The 20,594-nt window shown below is 44.2% G+C and overlaps 1 protein-coding gene across 2 annotated transcripts in view; it reads left to right on the top strand.

The window, feature by feature from the left end:
• LOC118169554 (UDP-glucuronosyltransferase 1A1-like) overlaps positions 1–16,831 on the top strand; it is a 35,393-nt gene extending 18,562 nt beyond the window's left edge. Inside the window, exons 1-5 of one of the 2 annotated variants that reach the window (XM_035330891.1) lie at positions 10,502–11,424; positions 13,392–13,523; positions 13,794–13,881; positions 14,676–14,895; positions 15,803–16,100. In XM_035330891.1, the coding sequence (XP_035186782.1) occupies positions 10,573–11,424; positions 13,392–13,523; positions 13,794–13,881; positions 14,676–14,895; positions 15,803–16,100 (1,590 nt within the window). In that variant the 5' untranslated portion in view covers positions 10,502–10,572. Of the gene's footprint in view, positions 1–10,501; positions 11,425–13,391; positions 13,524–13,793; positions 13,882–14,675; positions 14,896–15,802 lie in introns of those variants that run through there. The other variant, XM_035330890.1, reaches the window with a different exon arrangement.
• Positions 16,832–20,594: the final 3,763 nt, after the last annotated feature.

Raw genomic sequence — 20,594 nt, forward strand, 5'->3', positions numbered from 1 at the left:
AATTTCCATGCATTTTCACAGGAAGCATTTCAAGAAGGATCCTTTCTGGAAAGATTTGTTAGAATATTTCAACGATCTAAAAAAACCTCTGCCTTGTTCCTGTCTACATGTGAATACTTACTGTACAACAAAGAACTTATCAAATATCTTGAGGAGAGTAAGTTTGATGCTCTCTTTACAGATCCAATGCTTCCCTGTGGGCAGATACTGGCCGAGCATCTTTCAGTCCCTTCTGTGTTTCTTTTACAGCAAATACCGTGTGGTTTAGATTTTGAAGCCACTCAGTGTCCTAGACCACATTCTTATGTCCCTAGGATATTCAGTGGCAATACAGACCGTATGAACTTTCTCCAGCGTGTGAAGAATGTATTTTTTGACATTCCAAATTATCTCCTCTGCTATTTTATGTTTCAACCATACTCTAAACTGGCTTCTGAGTTTCTTCAGCAGGATGTGACTGTGTTAGATCTCTTACGCAATGCATCTATTTGGCTTATGCGATTAGACTTTGTATTCCATTATCCGAGGCCACTGATGCCAAACATGGTTATTATTGGAGGAATAACATGCACTCAGAGGAAGCTAACTCAGGTGGGTGACACTGTTTTTTGTTGTTCTTCTCATAAACTACTCTTCTCATTAGAGAACTATGTATCACAGATTTTGTTAGAAAGGTCTCTTTTACTGCCTAAACATCTTCAATCTGCTTTTCATTTACCAAGAAGCGCCAGTACTTGTTTCAGTGAAGACACTTGAGTATCACAGTATAGAATGGTGTTTTGAACAGACATAGCTCTTCTGACATCTGCATAGAGTTGTGGGGGGGGTCTGAATCTATCAATTTCACTCAAAACCACCCTCAAAATATGTGTCACCAATTCAAGAATTCAACTTCTTGCTAGATCTATGTGGAAGAAAAGATGTTGGGAAGGGCATAAGATGTTTTGATATCTGTGAGAGCACTGTTAATTGTTACATGTGAATCTCCTAGTTTGTTCTTTCACATTTATCTTTAATTAGAGCATGAATCTGTGTTTATGATCCTTCTCTCGCTGTCTGCTGGATGAAGAAGAACCAATATCCTATGGTAGGTTCTTCTCCTCGCTTTCTGCAGCAGCAAGAACTTGTGGTAATGTTTGTCTTGCAAATCTCATCCTCACTGATCTTATGGACACTGCTTCTCATGTTGTATTTCTGCTTTGTGTCAATTACCCTTATGCGTAAAGCTACTTTTAACGTTCAAATCTGCAAGTTCTGTTCTGGGATTTAATTCCATTACTGAGTTTACACCACCTTGACAGAACCTGCTAGGTCTCAGCTATGGCATCCTTGGTAGCTTTTATAATGCATTTTTACCTGCTTGAGCTGATGAGTGGATGAGCCTTAGCAAAAATCTTGTTTACAACTAGTAACTTTTCACAGCGAAGTGCCCTCCAAAATAAATTCATTTCTACTGCTTTATGCCAGATCTTATTTTTCACAAGGATGGATGAGGTGTATTTTTTCTCTCAGTCTTGGGTCCCATTTGCACCAGGACTCCTTTTCCAGTGTTCCCCCATGATGGAGAAGCCTGTTACAAAACCCGTAGAATCATAGAACCATAGAATATCCTGAGTTGGAAGGGTTCCAAAAGGATCGTTGAGTCCAACCCCTGGCTCCACACAGGACCACCCAAAATCACACCACATGTCTGAAAACATTGTCCAAATGCTTCCTGACCTCTGTCAGTGACCACTGCCCTGGGCAGCCTGTTCAGTGCCTGACCACCTCTGGGTGCAGAACCTTTCCCTAGCACCCAGCCTGACCCTCCCCTGTCCCAGCTCCATGCCGTTCCCTCGGGTCCTGTCGCTGTCCCCAGAGAGCAGAGCTCAGCGCCTGCCCCTCCGCTCCCCTCGTGAGGGAGCTGCAGGCCGCCATGAGGCCTCCCCTCAGCCTGCTCTGCTCTGGGCTGAACAAACCAAGGGACCTCAGCTGCTCCTCATCCATCTTGCCATCTAGGCCCTTCCCCATCTTTGTATACCTCCTTTGGACACTCTCTGATAGTTTTATGTCCTTTTTATATGGTGGCACTCAAAACCACACACGGTACTCGAGGTGAGGCCGCAGCAGCACAGAGCAGAGCAGGAAAATCCCTTCCCTCAACCAGCTAGCAGTACATGCTTGGTGCACACCAGGGTACAGCTGGTCCTTTTGGCTCCCAGGGCATGCTGTTGACTCATATTCAGCTTGCCATCGACCAGAACCCCCAGATCCCTTTCTGCGGGGCTGCTCTCCAGCCCCTCATCCCCTGGTCTACACATAAAGCCAGGGTTGCCCTGTCCCACGTCAGAATCTGGCACTTGCTGTTATTAAATTTCATGTGGCTGGTGATTGCCCAGCTCTCTAATTTGTCAAGATCTCTGTGCAAGGCCTCTCTACCCTCAAGGGAGTCAACAGCTCCTCTTAATGTCATCTACAAAATTTGTATGCATTTGAGTCCTGCATCCAGATCATTTAAGTGTGGATATAAGTCCCTGTCCCAGTGTGAGTCAGGCAGTGGAGCTACTAATTTTGAAGGGACATGAAAAGCTTGATCTTCTACTGTAATACAATTTACTCATGAGGGTATGGTCAGGCACCAATGAGCAAAGCATCACTAGCATCTCAGGATTCAGAAAGATTTTAATATGCATTTTCAGGCCCTTGGTTAAGGTGTATTTGATAGTATCCTCTCTGGGAAGGGGTTGACAACACATGAAGAACTTTCTTGTTTTATTAGACACACCAACTTGCCTCGGTGTTGCTGTGTCATGGTAATAAAAATGCTCTTAATTTCTTGACAACAGCAGCTGTTGTTTATCTATGCATCGCTCAGCATGTTTTGTCTGAGAAGCTGCCACCTTCCTCCCTAATCTCAAATCACTGCAGGGTTGATTCTCTCCCACACTTCTCACCCCACACAGGGAGCTGCTGATGGTGCTGCTGGATAGATGTCAGTGGCTCTGTGTGATTGCAAATGAGCGTAGGCAAGGGAAGTGTGAAATAGTTGATGCTGCAGGTGCAAGAGCACATCTCCCAATAAACGTCAAGGAGGAAAGGAAGGAGATGGACCCAAAGATGGATATGTCCTGTGGAGGATCTCAAAGGAGAAATCATTCTAAAAGAAGACTTAAAAGGCCTAAGTGAGAAAAGCCCTGTCCTCCAGTTCTCCCAGCTTTCATGGCAAGGGGCACACATTGTTGTATAACAAAAGAGCATGTTGTATGCACCAGCCCCAATGAATACTAATTATTCTTCAGTCCAGTACTTAAAGCTGTCACACATCTCGCAGGGAATCAATCAAAATTCTTCTTCAGCTGTGTCTTTGCAGGGACTGCTAGTACTGCCCTGATGTTTAGGGTATGAGAAGCACAGCCCCACCCAGAACTACCCCTGCCTCCTTCCAGGGTCACACTTTATTGTTCATTTTCTAGAAATACATGCTGCTTCTCTGGTGCATTCACTACATATACCACCTTCCTATGGAGTTGGCTGAACTTAGTACTTGTTATCCAGCCTTTTATGAAATCAAGGATTATACATTTACCATACAGTAAATATTTTTACGGATCAAAAGTTACGGTGTAGCACAGATTGCTTAAAAGCGTGGAGCTGGTGCTATTGCTTCAGTGCTGCCTGCAGACTTCTTTCTGTGCAGCACGCACTGGGATTCTGCAGGAATGGCCCCGGTGCCTGCTTCTCATCCGCAAGTCGCAGTGACACTGGTTCTGCTCCTGTCTGTGCTCGGTCTGGCTGCTGGTGGGAAGCTGCTGGTGGTGCCCGTAGATGGGAGTCATTGGCTCAGCATGCGGGAAGTGCTGGATGGTCTCAAGGAGAAAGGGCATGAAATAGTTGTCGTTGCACCAGAAGTCAGTTTATACATAAAGCCAAGAAAGAGTTTTGTTATGAAAATGTACCCAGTCCCTTTCACGCAGGAAGAGATGGATACCACTTTCCTGAGAACTGGACAGCAAGCATTTGAAGAAGGATCCTTCCTGGAAAGACTTGTTAAAACATATGAGGGTGTGAAAAATACTTCTGCCATGTTCCTGTCTACCTGTGAACACTTACTGTACAACAAAGAGCTTACCAGATATATTGAGGAGAGTAAGTTTGATGCTGTCTTTACAGATCCAATACTACCCTGTGGGCAGATACTGGCTGAGCATCTTTCAGTTCCTTCAGTGTTTTATTTGCAGCAAATACCGTGTGGCTTGGAATTTGAAGCCACTCAGTGTCCCAATCCTCCTTCTTATGTCCCCAGGGTATTTACAGACAATACAGACCGTATGAACTTTCTCCAGCGCGTGAAGAATGTAATCTTTGAAATCCCCAATTTTTTTCTCTGTGATGTTGTTTTTCAACCGTACTCCAAACTGGCTTCAGAGTTCCTTCAGCGTGATGTGACTGTGCCAGATCTCTTACGCAAGGCTTCCATTTGGCTCATAAAATTAGACTTTGTTTTACATTATCCAAGACCACTGATGCCCAACATGATTTTGGTTAGTGGAGTAAATTGTGCTCACGGGCAGCTAACTCAGGTGGGTCATACTCTGTTTTTTTCTTGTCATTCTTGTGGGATTTTATGCACACTGAGAAGGTGCAACACAAGTTTTGTTAGAAAGTCTCTTTAAGTTGGTGATAGTAAACGCATTTCAAGCTGCTTTTCCTTTACCAAGAGGTGCCAGTACTTCTTTCAATGAAGACATCTGAATATCTTGGTGTAAAAATGGAGGAAATGTTTTAAATTAATTTAGCTCTGGGAAACTCCTCATTAGTCACGTGCCATTTGCTCAAAGCCAGCTTTGGCTCTAGAGCAGGTTTCTCATTGTCTCTCCACTCAGGGTTGTTGTTGTGGTGTTTGCATTTATAAGCATCTTCTGCACGAGCAAATTTTGTTTCAGGTGACCTTCGCTTAGCCTATGGCTTGCCTTGCCATTGTTGAATTCCTTTCTATCACTCTCTCTTTAAAAAAAAAGATTCTCGATCTATTGAGTTGTAATAAACTCAGAAAATACTGGAGCATGAAGGACGTTTGCAGGCCTCATCCAACCAGAAGGATTGAATAAGCAGGAGTTAAGGCATGTCCACTGAGTTCAGGTTGCTCCATTCTGTGTCTCACCAAGGTCACTGTCTTCTATGACCAGCCCTTCTAGTGAAAACATTTTCTTAAATCAGATTGGAAGTTTACATTTTGCAGCTTGTGTCTGCTGCCTCTTGTCCTGTCACTGTGAATCTCTGAGAAGAGCCTGGCTTTGTCTTCTTTATGCCTTTCACTAGGGTGGTTGTTTAACAATAACTTTGCTTTTGCCTTTGCTGACCTTCATGAGGTTTCTGGTGGCCCATTTCTCCTCTCCAACCTGTGGCTTTTTTTTTTTTTTTTTTTTTTTCATATCATGCCATTAATCATTAATGCTCCTTATTTCAAGTAAAAATTGGCATAATAAAACTTAAATATGTTAGGTTACTTTATTCTTCTAAGATCAAAGTTGAATTTTTTTCAGATTATTATTTTTTTAATTATTATGTGTACTCAAATATATTTTGTGGTTCTCAGAGCAACATTGTACCTTGCATTTTTAGAAAAATAAGTTCCTGTTAAGTTTTTCAGATACTGAATTTGCAAAACATAGAAATAGGGCTTAACTTTAAGGACAAGCTGAACCTCACACAGTAAAAATGAAGCATTTTAAAAAGTATTCAAACTAGGCACTCAATCTAGAAAGGTAGAGATGAAGTAAACTGTATAGACAAACCTGTAAAAAGAATTATGACAGAGGATCTATAACAGTGGTCTATAAAATCCTGGAAAGTGTAAAGAAGGTGAAAGGGGAACTGATATGCATCATTTCTCCCAGTACTTGACCTATGGCTAGCAGTGAAATGAGGAGACAGCAAGTTTAAAGTAAACAAAAGGAAGTACATTTGACACCATGTACTAAAAAAACCTGGCTCACCACCAGCAGGTTGGTTTTTTTCTTTTTTCTTTTTTCTTTTTTTTTTTTCTGTAGACAAAAACTGTGAATGAATTTAAAATAGGATTTTGGTGGTTAATAAGGGTACGTTGTGACTGCCAGGATTTGTAGAATTGCAAATAGATAACCATCGATTCTTACAGCTGGGGATATTTACTGTGCTGTGTACAGTGTACAACCTTGGCACTCAACTCTGTACTTTAGCTTTACTTTCTCCTGATAAATATATCTTTTTTTTCTTTTCTTTTTTTTTTTTTTTTTTTTGATTGTTTGATTGTTTTGAATCTCTTTAATGTGGTTTTATGGCACTGTATATTAGTATTACACAGATAGATACATGTTTGGCTGAAATGTTAGCAGAGCTTAAAGACTGTGGAAAGGACTATACATCAAATATGAGATTTGAGGACCCCTTTATTCGTTAGCATAGGATAGTGGTAACAGGATATCCACTACTCTGGGGTAACTACCTGGTTGTATACTGCTACCTCAGGGTATATGTAATGCTGCATCTCCTTGTCACAGTGAGATCATTTTATCACTGAAATGTGAAGATGCACACATAAGTAGTGCACCTAGCTCTCTGTCTGCCACGACAGAATACCTTCTGTCTAGCTCTGTTATTTATTTATTTATTTATTTATTTTGTACCACATGAAAAACCTCCTACAAAAAATAAACCTTTTAGGATACATTTAGTATTAGCCTTGGACTTTGCTTATCACAATCAGGTACCTTTGGCAAAGGTAGCTCTTCCATGAACAGGGTTTCCCATCACTCCTGGCTGCTCCAAGCCAATTCTTGCAGACGTGCACAGCATGAAGAAACTGTTTAGTACTTTCTTCTTTCAGGTGTGAGTGGTTGGAGGTATAAAAATTTCTCTTCTCCAGCCAGCAACTGTTCTTGTTCAGCTACCATTCCTATACATAGTTTTAGATGGGCCCATCTTCCTGTCTGTGAATCCAGAGGGCACTAACTTCCTAATTTCGTTCTCACCCAGAGGTCAAGGAAGCTGAACTCCAGCTAGGATGCTCATTATATTATCTGGAAATAGTGAAGAAAAGTTGTTGACTGTGTGGTCTTCCACAAGAGCTGTCATACTTTGTCAGACCAAAGGAGCAGCAGCACCCAATCGCAGGCAGCAGTCAGCAGGAGATATGCGGAGAGGTGCTATAGAACAGGGCAAGGAAATAGTAGTGTTTCCCAAAAATGTTCTCTTGGTTTCCAGGCTGTGGCTTAGAAATGTTATTGTTGTACTCAATAGGCCTCTAGAGATTTTTTCTTCTAGTCCAGTTTGTCTAATAACTTTTGTAAGTTTGCAAACTTTTGGCATCTACCTTTTCCCTTTCCATGACTTAATGGTAGTTGAGACCTGCTTGGTCAGTCCCTTCTTTTAAGCACAAACTACAGATATCCACTCTCCTAGGTTTATCTTGAAAGTTTTACTGTGCTTCTGCATGTTCTCCCTATCTGCAGGCAGTGCTTTGTTTACAGTCACCGATTTCATTCACCCACTTGGGAATCTACTTGGTACCCCTTGCATCAGTTGCTGCAGCTTCAGTCCATGTTCTCAAGAGTAATAAAGGACTTAAATCCTACTCAAATCAACCTGACCTGGGTATAGAAAAAAGTCCTTGGAGTGGAACTATCCTCAACATTAGATCAAGGAATCTGTGGTGTTATACAGGAAAGCTTTCAAAACACTAGAGGTAAATAGCATTGGAGCACTTCCCAAATGCTCAGTCCAAATCTCTCAAGCTGCCATTTGTGGCTATTACCCCATGCTGTACCACTGCTGCTACCCAGAAAAGCTTGGCTCCATTATCGTTGTTCTCCCTCTAAAGTACTTGTAGGGTACTGCAGTGTCTGACAGGGTACAGGACTTCTGATATGGATATTTTTGATTTGCACTAAAAATCTTAGCACTGCACATGCAAAAGCAGCTTGGATACTCTGTCCTCCCCTTCTGGTAACCAGCAGTGTGCACTTCCCATTGGCTCATACCACAGCTGAGCCTTACTAGCTTCTTTTGAAAAGTTGCTGTTATTAAGAGCTTTCAACAAAGTTTGGCCAGAACCTCTCACCTACAAACTCTAATGCCCCCTCTTGGCCAAGGATTGTGTTTTCTGATGCATCAGTACTCAAAAAGAAGTATCGCCTCAAACCACTCACCTTGTAGCTCCTCTTGAGCAAGGACTGTGTATTCTGCTTCGTCACTGCTTATATAAAAAGACTTTTGGTTAATATGTTACTCAAACTTTGGTGACACTACTGCTTGGCGTGCTAGCTCCCGCTTACTGCTGAGGACATTGTGAACTCTGGGCCACCTCTCCTAGTAAGGGTGCAGGAGGGAAAGGCAGGGCTTTAGGATTTCCATACTAGTAGTGCAATACTGCTGAATGATGTGCTTCTTTTATGGTAAGCTCTCTGGAGAAATTCAGCAGCCATGAAAGTTGGACAGTCTTGAATCTGGCACAGGACAGTAAGTCACTTCAAACTGCCCTGACCTACGAAAATCCCTCTACAAACAGTTGCTACTCTGTTAATCAAAGACCATGGTGAACTGTGCTAAATCATTTAAGATAACTTAAGTACATGAAAATGCTTCTTACCTGACATCCTTTGATAGCACTCGTATCAATGATTTTATCACAGTGTAAAATGTAATCTTTGAACTCCAACAACCTGTTTTAGCAATCCTTTTGTAAGCATAAAGATTAAAGATCAAGGCATAAATGAGGTACAACTATTTTTTGCTTTCATATGCTGCTTGGGATAAGTAGGAAGGAGCTCTTCGTGCCAGCTGCCCCACGGCAGTTATGTGGAGGTACCAGATATGTGCTGGGCTTGTTCTCTTTCTTTCTTTCTGGAGCTTGGCAGCTTGGTCATGCCTCAGGATGGTATTCAATGTCTTTTTCCTATGTGCCAAGGACTTTCACATCCAGTTCAGATCACATCACATTTACAGAATGTGTGAAAAAAATCCTGGTTGGGTTTTCAAAGCATTTATTTTGCTATCTGTTTTATTTAAAACAAGAGATCTTATAACCCAAATGGATACTATGCTAAAGAGTTCCAGTTCTATTATTTCTCTGTGAAGAAACTCAAAAGCTATGACTGTTTTTGAGTATCCATGGTCAATAATCCCAGAATATGGTCTATATTGGAGGCATCAACTGTGAGCAGAATAAACCATTACCAGAGGTTTGTCATTGTTTAAGCTGAGAGTATTGCAGCATTTTTTAGAGAGAATTTAAGATTTGCTTTTTTTAGGTGCTTCCTATATTTGTTCTACATTTATGCTTGAGATGATACATGATTGACTACCAGGGTGCCATGATTCAGAAGTAGGAACCTCAGGCTCTGATAGATGGCCACCGGAACCTAGCTTTGTTGCATTGCAAGTACATGAAGGGCTTCTGTCTGTGAAAGCTTAGGTGGAGTTGTATAAGGTACGCGTATGACTTAGCATGGGTATGACTTAGCTTGGCCTAAGCATATCGCCATACAATTAGACACTCATGGCATGCATGCTGTGTTTAGATAAATGACAACATAATTCTATGTCAGAAGATTTAATATCCATAATAGAAGAGGAATATTGATTAATTGCAGGAGACTTGATTGGACAAAGAGTGGAAATGTAGAACTAACTCTGTGCATAAACCCAGGCACTTATGGTGTGCCATAGAGATTGATAATGTGGCTGAATACCTCAAAACCTAGCAGGGCAGGCAATCAGACACAGGAAAGGGAGCTCTTTTGACTCTGAATTTGTAAGAAGCAGTGTAAGACAGCATATAAGAGGGTGATTTGAAAAAGAAGCCTTCAGGTTTGTAACTATCTACCCTCTCTCCCTAACTTGTCTAAATCTCCCTAGTGGGCTGCGTAAATAGTGCAGATGTCAGTCATTTAGTTTGTGTTTCAGGCCACAGCGGTGTTGCAACCACAGAAGTAATTGCCAAGTTTGCATCACATTTACTACCATAGACCCAGGGCTTTCACTTTGATAACTGCTACTATATACAAACAAATCTGAAGGTAGACCTTATCCTGGCTATCACACCTCTGTCAATCATTACTTCTTGTTTAGGCTGCCTCAATGGCACAAAATGTTCCAAAGGTCAGGCTCCTGTGACAAGTATTGCGTCCACTCATCTGAACAGACCGAAGGCTGGGAGTTCATAATTCACTGGATATCACTCCCTGGATAGTGACAGTTTATTGCCTGGCTGGTGCTGCCTCCCATTCATGACTCCATTCAGCTTTTCGGTGCAATGCATCACCTGTTGCTGGGCATCTCTCCCTCAGCATTTGAATGCTCTAATATTAATTCAAACATTCAGCTTTACCCCGCGGTACCTGTTTGCCTAAAGCCTTCACTGTGTGCACAGATAATAAATGCAACCTTTACCCGAAGTTAAAGATTACCCAAATTTGTGGTAGCGTTCAGCCCACTGGGAATTAAACATTTACCTTCGTAAAAATTGAAGAGCAAAGTACCCCACGAGCCATTATTTGTCCCTCAATAGTTCTGCATCCACTTAAAACCTTGCTGACTTTCTGCAGTGCAAGGAACATGGCCTTTGTGAATCTGGGATTTAATTTTCTTGCCTCCTGGGCTGTGTTTTTCCTGCTCCTGTGGACCTTTTGCGAAGGTGGAAAGCTTTTGGTGGTACCCATCGATGGCAGTCACTGGCTCAGCATGCGCCCGGTTGTGGAGCGGCTCAGGCAGAGTGGACATGAAATAGTGGTTGTTGCGCCAGAGATAAACCTGCGGATAGATTCATCGGTGCATTATACCATGAAAACATACTCTGTGCCTTACACCAGGGAGTACGTGGAGGCAGCATTTAAAAAGCTAGGCTATAAGAGTTTCACACCTCAACCCTTCTTGGAAAAATTCTCCAAAGTGGCAAATATTACAATGATGTTTTTTGAATCCTGCAAAATGCTTCTTTCTGACAAAGAGCTGATTAAATACCTTGAAGAAAGCACATTTGATGTTGTTTTTATGGATCCTTTTTTCCCATGTGGACAGATTCTGGCCGAACATCTCTCCATACCTTCTGTGTACCTCGTACGGGGACTGCCGTGCAGCCTGGACTTCCATGCTACCCTCTGCCCAAATCCTCCTTCTTACATTCCTAGGTTCTTCACGCACTACACAGATCACATGGGGTTCCTCCAGCGTGTGGTCAACCTCATCATAAGCTTGAGCAGTTCCCTAACCTGTAGTCTTTTTTATTCACCGTACGATCTTTTGATCAAAGAATTCCTTCAGAAAGAGGCAACGCTGCTTGAAATTTTAAGCCATGCATCTATATGGCTCATGAAATATGACTTTGTGTTTGAGTATCCCAGGCCTGTCATGCCTAACATGGTCTTGATCGGAGGCATAAGCTGCACTCAGGAAAAACCCTTATCAAAGGTTAGTTAATTTTCTTCCCCCTTAGTCTGGCTATGGCTGCACTGCTTCCTCCCACCGTTAGATGGGGCTCCTATCAGGGACAAACGGCAACCGGCGAGGAAGTGGCCGAGGAAAGCTCTTGGCACCTCTTCATCCCTTCCTCAACGAGGAGTAAATCTCTTCGTGGAAGACCCCTAAGATGGCCAGACAAGTATGCATGAAAAGCTGGGCTTCTTCTTTCTTTTGTCGCCAGTATTTTCCATCTGCCAGTGATTTCGTTTTGTATATCTGTTTACAAGACTGCTGCTACCTAGGGTAATGCAGCACGCCAAATAAGATCTCTTCCCTTGAGCAGATGACCAGTTCTGCAGGAATTTCAGAGACGTGAATGAAACTCTTACTTCTTTCTTGTAGCAGCAAGAGCTCTGCCTATTTTGAGTAAAATACTTTGTCCCAGATCTGGACGGTGAGTGTATTTTGATTGAACTCTGCCAAACTTGTTAAATATGGGATATCTGCCACTTCCCACTTCCTCCTAATTCACTCAGCTTTCTCTTATTTTTCAGCAAGCGTCCACCGTTTCTCAAAGGAGGGTTGCAAAAAGTTTCATAAAGGCAGTGGCATTTCTCAGCAGAAGTTAGACCTTGGCACACAAAAACATGTAAAGAACAGGGTAAAACTGATATGACTGGTCCCACAGAAAATAAGCGGGGCTAAACATGCCCCATAAAATATAGCTGTATCTGCTCTACTGCAACAGGAACTAAGGAAAGCAAGTAACCACTGGCCAAAGAATTTTCTGCCAAAAACTCGTCTGTAACGTGGGGAGGATTTTGCAGTGCCCAGATGTCTGTGAGTTGACACAGAGCTGAGCCCTAAGTTCCCAGCCAGCTATCTACAATGACTTAATAGAGAATCTGTCTTCAGAGAGAGCTGGTATGACAGAACCAAGTCTGAATTACATTCCACCTTGTTTGCCTTTAGGAGAGCATCAGGTCAGCTGCTCAGCGTGCTGGTATCGGCAATCTTTCAAAGGTTCCTTCCATTTGGGATTCAGCCTACAGCAAAGGGTCAGCCACAAAAATACAGAACAAAGCAAAACCTCAGGGAGTCAGTCTCAGTTATCCCCCCAGGCCCTGGAGATTACATTTCAATTGCTAGACTCAGTTCACTTTATTCCACTTGTTTAACTCTGATGCTCGCAGCAATTCCCTCCGGTTTCATCTTTCCTTCCCTGGCTTTACCAAATATTTTTCTATGGCACAGGAATTTCACTCCAGCCTTCGGCTGTCTTTTTATCAAAATCCTTTTGCTCTTGGATTCCAGTGACAGATCTTCTAGCCCTTCTTTTATTTAAATCAAACAGACAAAACAGATAATAAAATTGGTAGTGGTTCAATATTATCACAGTCAAAATAGACCAAAATTCCAGATATAATAAGTTAAAGCTACATACTTTCAGAACACTTAAAAATCTTAATTGTCTCTTGCAGCTGCATGGTCTGAAAAGAACATCGACTCTAAATCCAGCTCATCTGACATTCAATAAATGCAAAAATAAAACACAATTAAGAGATTGTCTTGCCGGAATAGTATGATAATGAATTGATCCGCTGAATTGGTACACCATCTTTTTAATTTCAGAGAAACTGATGTCTTTGAGCAGGCAGACTTTGCTACACAGCTGTGGTGTTTTTTTTTTTTTTGTTTGTTTGTTTGTTTGTTTGTTTTTCCTTATGTCCATTATGAATCTTGGTTTGGGCTCCAGTTCTGCAAAAACTCATACCCCTACATACCTTCACTCAACAGCCTGTGCCCATTTTTTCCCCAGGCCTCGTTTTCTAGATAACCAATTTTCCTGGTCATAGTTTTCACTCTGTTGACTATTCATTTTATTGCCTTTCTAGATGTTTTTGTGGAAACCTGACAAAAATTACTGCATATGACACAGTAAGGATTTTGACTAAGGATGTGCTTTGTGTTGACAGGAATTTGAAGCCATCGTGAATGCTTCTGGAGAGCACGGCATTGTTGTCTTCTCACTGGGCTCCATGGTCTCTGACATTCCTATGAAGAAAGCCAAACAAATCGCAGATGCTTTGGGATCAGTCCCTCAAACGGTACAGTTACCCTCTCCTGCTTCCAGCACAGCAATCCAACACTGTACTCAAATGTAGTGTAAGATTACCTTTGGCTTTTGGGGTGCTCAGTCCTCCCTTGCTCCTGCTCCTCAGTGCCAGAAAAAAACATCTTCCCTGCTGCTCTGCACTGCTGTTGATGAAAGCGGTTTTGTGCACCACAGATGCCTTTAGCTGTGCTTTTCAAACCAGCTGAGGAGCATTAAGAGGCTATTTGCTGAGAATTGACATCGTGTTTCCTTCCCTTCAAAGGTTTTGTGGCGATACACAGGAGAGGTGCCCCCCAACCTGCCGAAGAATGTAAAGCTTGTCAAATGGCTGCCACAGAATGATCTTCTAGGTAGGTCTGAGATGCTTTGGGTTATGCCAGCTAGTTTCTTTTAATCTGATAATGTGGGTGCAGGGCCTTGTCACCATCATCTGTTCTGACTCTTTGTATCGACTTCCTTACAGCCTTGGCTGTTTGAACCAGAGCTTGTCATTTAGAAACATATCTGATTGCCATTTCAAGATAGCAAAATTATGAAACAGTGCTGTTTAGAAAGGTTTTCCACCATTTGATTACCTTACTGTTGAAGATGGGGGGCTTTGTCTCTGACTACCCGGTCTCAACACCCAGCCATGATTTTTGGCATGTCATTGTCTCTTGGACTGAAGAGGGGATTTAAGTTCCTCAGGTGAACACTTCCAGACAGGTCCTTGCACTTTTAAAGTGGTGATGTTGTATGTGCTATTGCCAGGAGTGCATTTGTTAGTTAGACAACATGGCTCAGCTGTGGGAGACTTGTAATGCCGGCAAATGGAAGAAATGGTAAAAAACCAAGCAAGGATTTTTTTTTTTTAATTTGACTTCACTTGGCTGTGATTTCATCCTAAAATCTGAGAAGCTGTGCAGGATTATACAGGGCTTTTCAGAGATTACTCAAAGCAAGATGGAGCTCTACAATCCATGGTTCATTTAGTCTCCCATAATGTCCTGTTCTCAGCAGCATTAATTTTGCCCATAAGTAATGATGCATGTGACTGTCTTGATGTACACCCATCAATGGCATTTTTGTGTATGTTTTTCCTCAGGGATGTGTTACCATGACTTAATGGATCAAATAGCTAAGCAAGTCTCTCTTTCTTCCACAGCTCACCCTAAGACTCGTGCCTTTATTACCCACGGAGGCTCACATGGTGTTTATGAGGGCATATGCAATGCAGTGCCAATGGTACTAATGCCTTTGTTTGGAGACCAGATGGACAACGCGAAGCGAGTAGAGTCACGGGGAGCAGGACTGACACTGAATATACTTGAAATGACTTCAGAAGACATGTCTAATGCCTTGAAAACAGTTATTAATGATAAAAAGTCAGTAATAGAAGCACAACCTCTTTCCTTCTACTGTTGTATATCAACAGCCTCTTACTTCCAGCTTGACAGAATGCTAATCTGTTCTTATATCCCTCCTTATATCAAAGTTACGTTGCTGAGAAGCCAATGCTTGACCTTGTTCTGCTCCTGTACCAGCACCATCCACCTCACTGTCTAGGACTATAATCGTTAGGTGATAAGAACAGGCTTGTGGACCAGGCTTGCCTCCTCTGTTGTCTCAGTGCTCCCACAAGGACAGCATACTGCTAGCCTTGCCCAGTGATGCCATCTGCACAGCAGCAGGAGGAAGGAGACAAGTGGCAGTGCCTCAGCATAGTCCAGGGGCTGTATTGCATCTGAAAGTAGGATTTACTCAACAGAGCCACGGAGCAGTTTTCTTAGTCTTTTTTTTTTTTTTTTTTTTTTTTTTTCTCCTTTCTGGTACTCATAAGGAATGGTATGAGCACAGCCACTGCCTGGCTCAGCAATGCTGTAAATTCCAGCACAGAGCAGGAGAAATACACACAGTATGCTTAGGCAATACAGGGAGCCCCCCTAGGCAGCACACTACTGCTTGTCAGCGTGCCCAGGGTGTTTTCAGACATCACAGCAAAGGGGGGCTTTAAGACATACCCTCCACCTTTCATCCCAGGATTTTGCTGACAGCTCAAGCTAAGCTTTTCTACTTTTTTTCCTAATACCTTTTCTCCTTTGTTTACCCTTGAAAACAGGACTTTTGGGGGTTTGTAACTTTGCTATTTTATCTCTCTGGCGACGGTGGTGGTAAATATATGGCGAAGCCCCCAGTGGGCCATCAGACAACTGACACTACATCCCTTTTTTGGGGGCGACTGAGTCTCAGAAGCACAAGTCATTGAAAACACCCAATGTCTTGTCTTGGCAGGTACAAGGAGAACATCAAGCGTCTCTCAGAACTTCACCTCGACAGGCCCATCCACCCTCTGGACCTGGCCGTGCACTGGGTGGAGTTCGTCATGAGGCACAAAGGGGCCCCACACCTGCGACCTGCTGCTCATGACCTGAACTGGATCCAGTATCACTCCCTGGATGTCATCGCCTTCCTCCTGGCCGTGGTGTTCCTCTCCCTCTTTATTTCTCTGAAGTGCTGCATGTTCTGCTGCCGCAGGTGCTGCTTTAAGAAGGGAAGAACAAGCAAGCCAACCAAATCAAAGTCCCACTAGTGGATGAAAACAGTGGTGGGAGACAAGACCTCTGCTCCAGACCAGAAGGGTCAGAGAACATCTCAAATTTCACTAAAATAATTACTAGTTTCCAATCAGGAAATAATATCATTCTTTTAAACTAGTGCCGCAGGAAGAGTTGTTTCATTGGTGTAATTTTTATCTTTAATTAAGAATTAGTTTTTAAAAATAATGTGTATAATAGTACTTCAGTCACTTGGGAAGATATTGTTGTGAAATCCAAGGCTCCCGGCTTCCACTTCTTGGTGTACAGAGGACTCATGGTGACATTTTTTTTAACCTCTATATGTAAGGGAGACATACAGGGATTTTCACAAGCCCTTGCCCTTCACAAGGGCTTTGGGAGAACCACTTGCTCTAGTGTAAGACTGTCAGGTTTATCAAGCACTTTGAAATCCTTCTATAGCTGTTGTTATGGAAGAGGCAAATGTTATAATCTGACGTTATGTGTCACATAAGCCAAGCTAGACGCACATCTTAAATGGGCTTTGTGTGTGTTTACAATACCCTGAGCTTGATTAAGGCTTCAACATGAAAGTGGTTGTAAAGCCACTGGTGTTTCACCAAGTTGACCAGAATTCTGTATCTGGAGCTTACCAGTTGGGTGATGTGATCTGTGGAAGTATTTTTAAAAACCCCTCTGATTTTGTAAATGATGCTAAGGTAAAGACCCAAACCCCAGCCCTATAAATAAATCCCCACTACTAACAGTAATGGTCCGTGTGTTTTCTGGCTTGAGAGACATGGTGCTGTCACTTTCAGTCTTGAAGAGAGAGATGGAGAACGGAAAGTTTTGGTTCAGCACCATGAGGCGTACTCGGTGAAAGCCACCTGAGCGCACAAAAGCTGGTTCTCAGCATTATCGTTTCATCACTTGGTGAAGCAGCACTTGTTGAGAGGTTTTATCCTGAGGCTGCCACACTCCCCACTACTAGTAAAGAAAAGGCATTTCCAGGCATGGGCAGAAAAGACCTTAACCTAAGTTAAAATTTGGGGCTCAGAACAGGCTGGGGCATCCCAGTGTGTCAGTCCTTGGCAACCTACCCCACCTCAGCCAGTCTGGGATCCTGTGAGGAAAGGAGGTAGGGAAAAGGCAGGGAGGATGCAAAAAGCCTATCCCATAGATTTTGTTTCAGTTTGAAGAGATCTCTAACAAAATCAAAATAAAACAGCAGCAGAAACCAACCCTCCTCTTTGTTTCCTTTCACTCTCCTTAGCTTTGCCTAGTTTGTCCTGCTATTCGTTTTCCCTTGGCCAATGGAGAAACAAGGAGGAGAAAAAAAGGGGCAAAATTTCAAGTGAAAACCAACCAAAGTACACTAAAAATCCCATTCAATTGTAGGGAATTGCCCTTATTCTTTAGCTGACAATTTGGTAAAACTTGGCCTCTCACAAGCCCAAGATGAAGGAGCACATTTTGGGACAGAAACCACCCAGCTCATGGCCAGCTCTGAAGACAGACGAGAGGAGACATGACTGCACATAAGAGCACAAATTGCTGCACAGGGCTCCGGGTGCCAGTGACAGAGCGGGTCTGGATGGTGTGGTGGTGCGCAGGGCCCTGACACATCCCATCATTTCAGCTGTGCCCAGCAGAGGACACTACGGCATTGCTGGCACGCTTCATCCTGCAGGGAGAAAGCGAGGAAAAAGGCAATTTCCCCTTCCAAGGCAGTGCAGGCAGCTCAGTGGAAGGTGACGGCAACTTGTTCGTCCTCCCAGCAGACAGTGACACTAACGAACCTTTCATCTCAAGGCCCCAGCTAACTTAACAGGCAGGAAAAAAAAACAACACGTGCTCCAGGAATTCAAACCATGGTGCAGAGAGATGATTTTTCAGGGTAAATTAGGAGCCAGGCTCTGTGGGCTGAGCAGCTTCAGGGCAGAAGAGCAAGCCAGAGGCACTGCGGCACCGTGGCACCACTGCAGGACGGCCCCCTAAGTGAAGAGCAGCCCTGGGGCTGAGGATCCCTCTTCTCGCCCTTAGGTCGGGTGCAGTACAGCGAAATGCTGCCCCTTCAGGAGCACCAAGACCCTGTGTCACTTACTGGGAAAAGGAGAAATTCTTAGCCATAATGCATTTTTTTTAAGCAGCAGAGCTGAGATAGGTCTTTTCCCTAAGGGGAAACTGAGGCAGGGCCAACAATCTTGTCTCTCGCTGAGCTGCACATGCCCTGCAGCTCCAGGAAATGCAGTCTGAATTCCCAGCAACTTCTCTAAAATTTTGCTTTTAGATATCAGCCATAGATGTTTCATGCTTTCAGGTGTGCTCTCAGCAGCCCTCAACCCACCACGACCCCTGGGAAAAGGACGGGCACAAAAAACCTCCTGCAGCCACGAGCCTCACAAAGCTCTCATCACCTCTGCGCGCCCATGGTGGCACCCCTGGGAGCTGTGAAAGGAGATTAGAGCTGTTGCTTTCTGCTCTAGCCTGGGGACTTTCTCAGTGTTTATTATTTCATTTGCCTGGTTTTTAACTCTCAGGCTCGAGGTGTGACCTGCTGGTGAGAGCGGTGCTGAGTGCCCCTGAGACTCCTGTCCCCAAAATGAGGGACAAATGAGGCTGTTCTGGGGTCGTTGGTGTGGGTTTGCCTTCACGTGAAAGCCTGGGGAGCCATGTGGGGGCTCTTGGAGCCTGGGGAATGGCGGGGAGCCGACACGAGCTGGATCAGCCATGCAGCTCTCCAATTAATTATCACCTGCAGAGGTGTTTTAGGAGTTATTTATAGGTGAGAGTGATGAAATATATTTATAGGTGAGAGTGAAAGCAATTGGCAAAGCAAACCAGCCGTGGGGTGCAGGACAGCCCCTCCCTTCCAGGAGAGGAATGGGCCCGACTGAACCCAGGGAGAAAGCGAACAGCCATGGCATTGGCATTTCAGCTCCGTGGGCGAGGGAAAGCCCAAGCCAGGCTTGGTCCATAGCTCGGTCCATAACCCTGCTGCTGCTGGCTGCTGGGACTGAACCAGGCTTACGAGGGAAAGAGGAGGTGAAATCTCTGTGCACAGGTTTCTCCCTGCTACCTGAGCCAGCTCAGGTTGCTGGCATTTCCCGGGGAGGCGATGCTGCCTCCAAGTTCATCTTTCACAGACCGAATTCCTGTGACGCCTACGGCGGGTGTCAGAGATCAAGCACGGCTCACGCTAACCAGATGGGAAAAGCTGCTGTCACGTGAGTCTGCTTTGATAGGTAGCAGCAGGTGCTCCCAGCACCAGCTCCCTTTCTATTAAGGGCTGGAGAAAGGTTTCATATGCCAGAGCTGATTGCTTAGGATGATAAAAGCAAGTCACCACTACAGGCTGTTTAGGCACCATCAGATCCTAAATCACCACAGCCAGATATTGCTTGGCTTGCCTACTGCGTGACCTCTCTTCAAAAGCCAGCCTGAACAAATGGAGCTGGCAGATTTCTTCCCAAAATACTCCCAGCCCAGATTATCTGGGGGGCACGGTCCCCCTGCCCTGGGGCAGATCAAAGCAAGCTGCCTGATACCAAGCAGCCCCATTGCTCTCCCGGGGAGGGACCAAACCATGTCCCAGCGACTCGCTTTGAGCAGACGACTTTGCAAAGCAGCTGCTGGAAGCTTTAATTAACATTCAGCAGGGGGTAGTCAAAGAAACCCCAGGTTAATTATCCCCCAGAGGCTGCTGAAGATATGGTGGGGGGCTGCCCTTTGGGTTTTGACAACAAAGGGTTGGTCTGAGATGATTTCAGTGTACCACAAGGGATGCTGAGGAGGGCATTAAGTTTTGGTTGGGGGGAAGGAAGGGGAAACCAAAACCGGCTGTGCTCCTGATGCTGAACAAGCTTGTTAAACAATAACAAAAATAACACCTTTGTCGCCACAGCCAGAGGCTCCTTCTTTTTCACAAAGGGCTTCAGGGTACCCCCACCTTAAATCAGGCCTTCAGTCACCGACTGCAGAACCGACCACCCTAAACATGGAGCTTGCCCCTCTTTTGGGCAGTGTCCCTCATGGGCAGCCCTTGGGAAAACAAGCAGTTCTGCCCTGCACCTTTCCCCCCGGTTACGACAGAGGAGGAGGTGAGCAGGTCATGCCACCGACATGTAATGGGAGCTGTGTCCCAACAGCGGCCGCCTCGGTTCGTTTGCGGTCACCCCAACCCCAAACCAAACCTGGAGCAGGGCTCCCCAGCCAGATGCGCTGGGATGCTGGCAAAGCTGAGCACCAAGGGCAGAAGGGATTTCAAGGGACAAAAACAGATGCCCTGAGATCTCCAGGGTCACAGTCCCTCATTTTCATTGCAAACTGCACTGCGCAACCGGACACCGGGAGCTGGGGAGGACAAAGCAAGAATCAGCTGCAGCAGCTTTTCTGCACAGACACTGATAACCCAGAGGTGACTTCTCTCTCCCCCTCCCTACCTCCCCCTTCTGACATATCTTCTTCATTCATTTAGCGATGAGCTGAGCTGATGCAAGATGATCACTCAATTTTGATAGCTTAAGTAG

This window comes from Oxyura jamaicensis, chromosome 7 (genome assembly GCF_011077185.1).
Source record: "Oxyura jamaicensis isolate SHBP4307 breed ruddy duck chromosome 7, BPBGC_Ojam_1.0, whole genome shotgun sequence".
Classification (NCBI taxonomy): Eukaryota; Metazoa; Chordata; class Aves; order Anseriformes; family Anatidae; genus Oxyura; species Oxyura jamaicensis.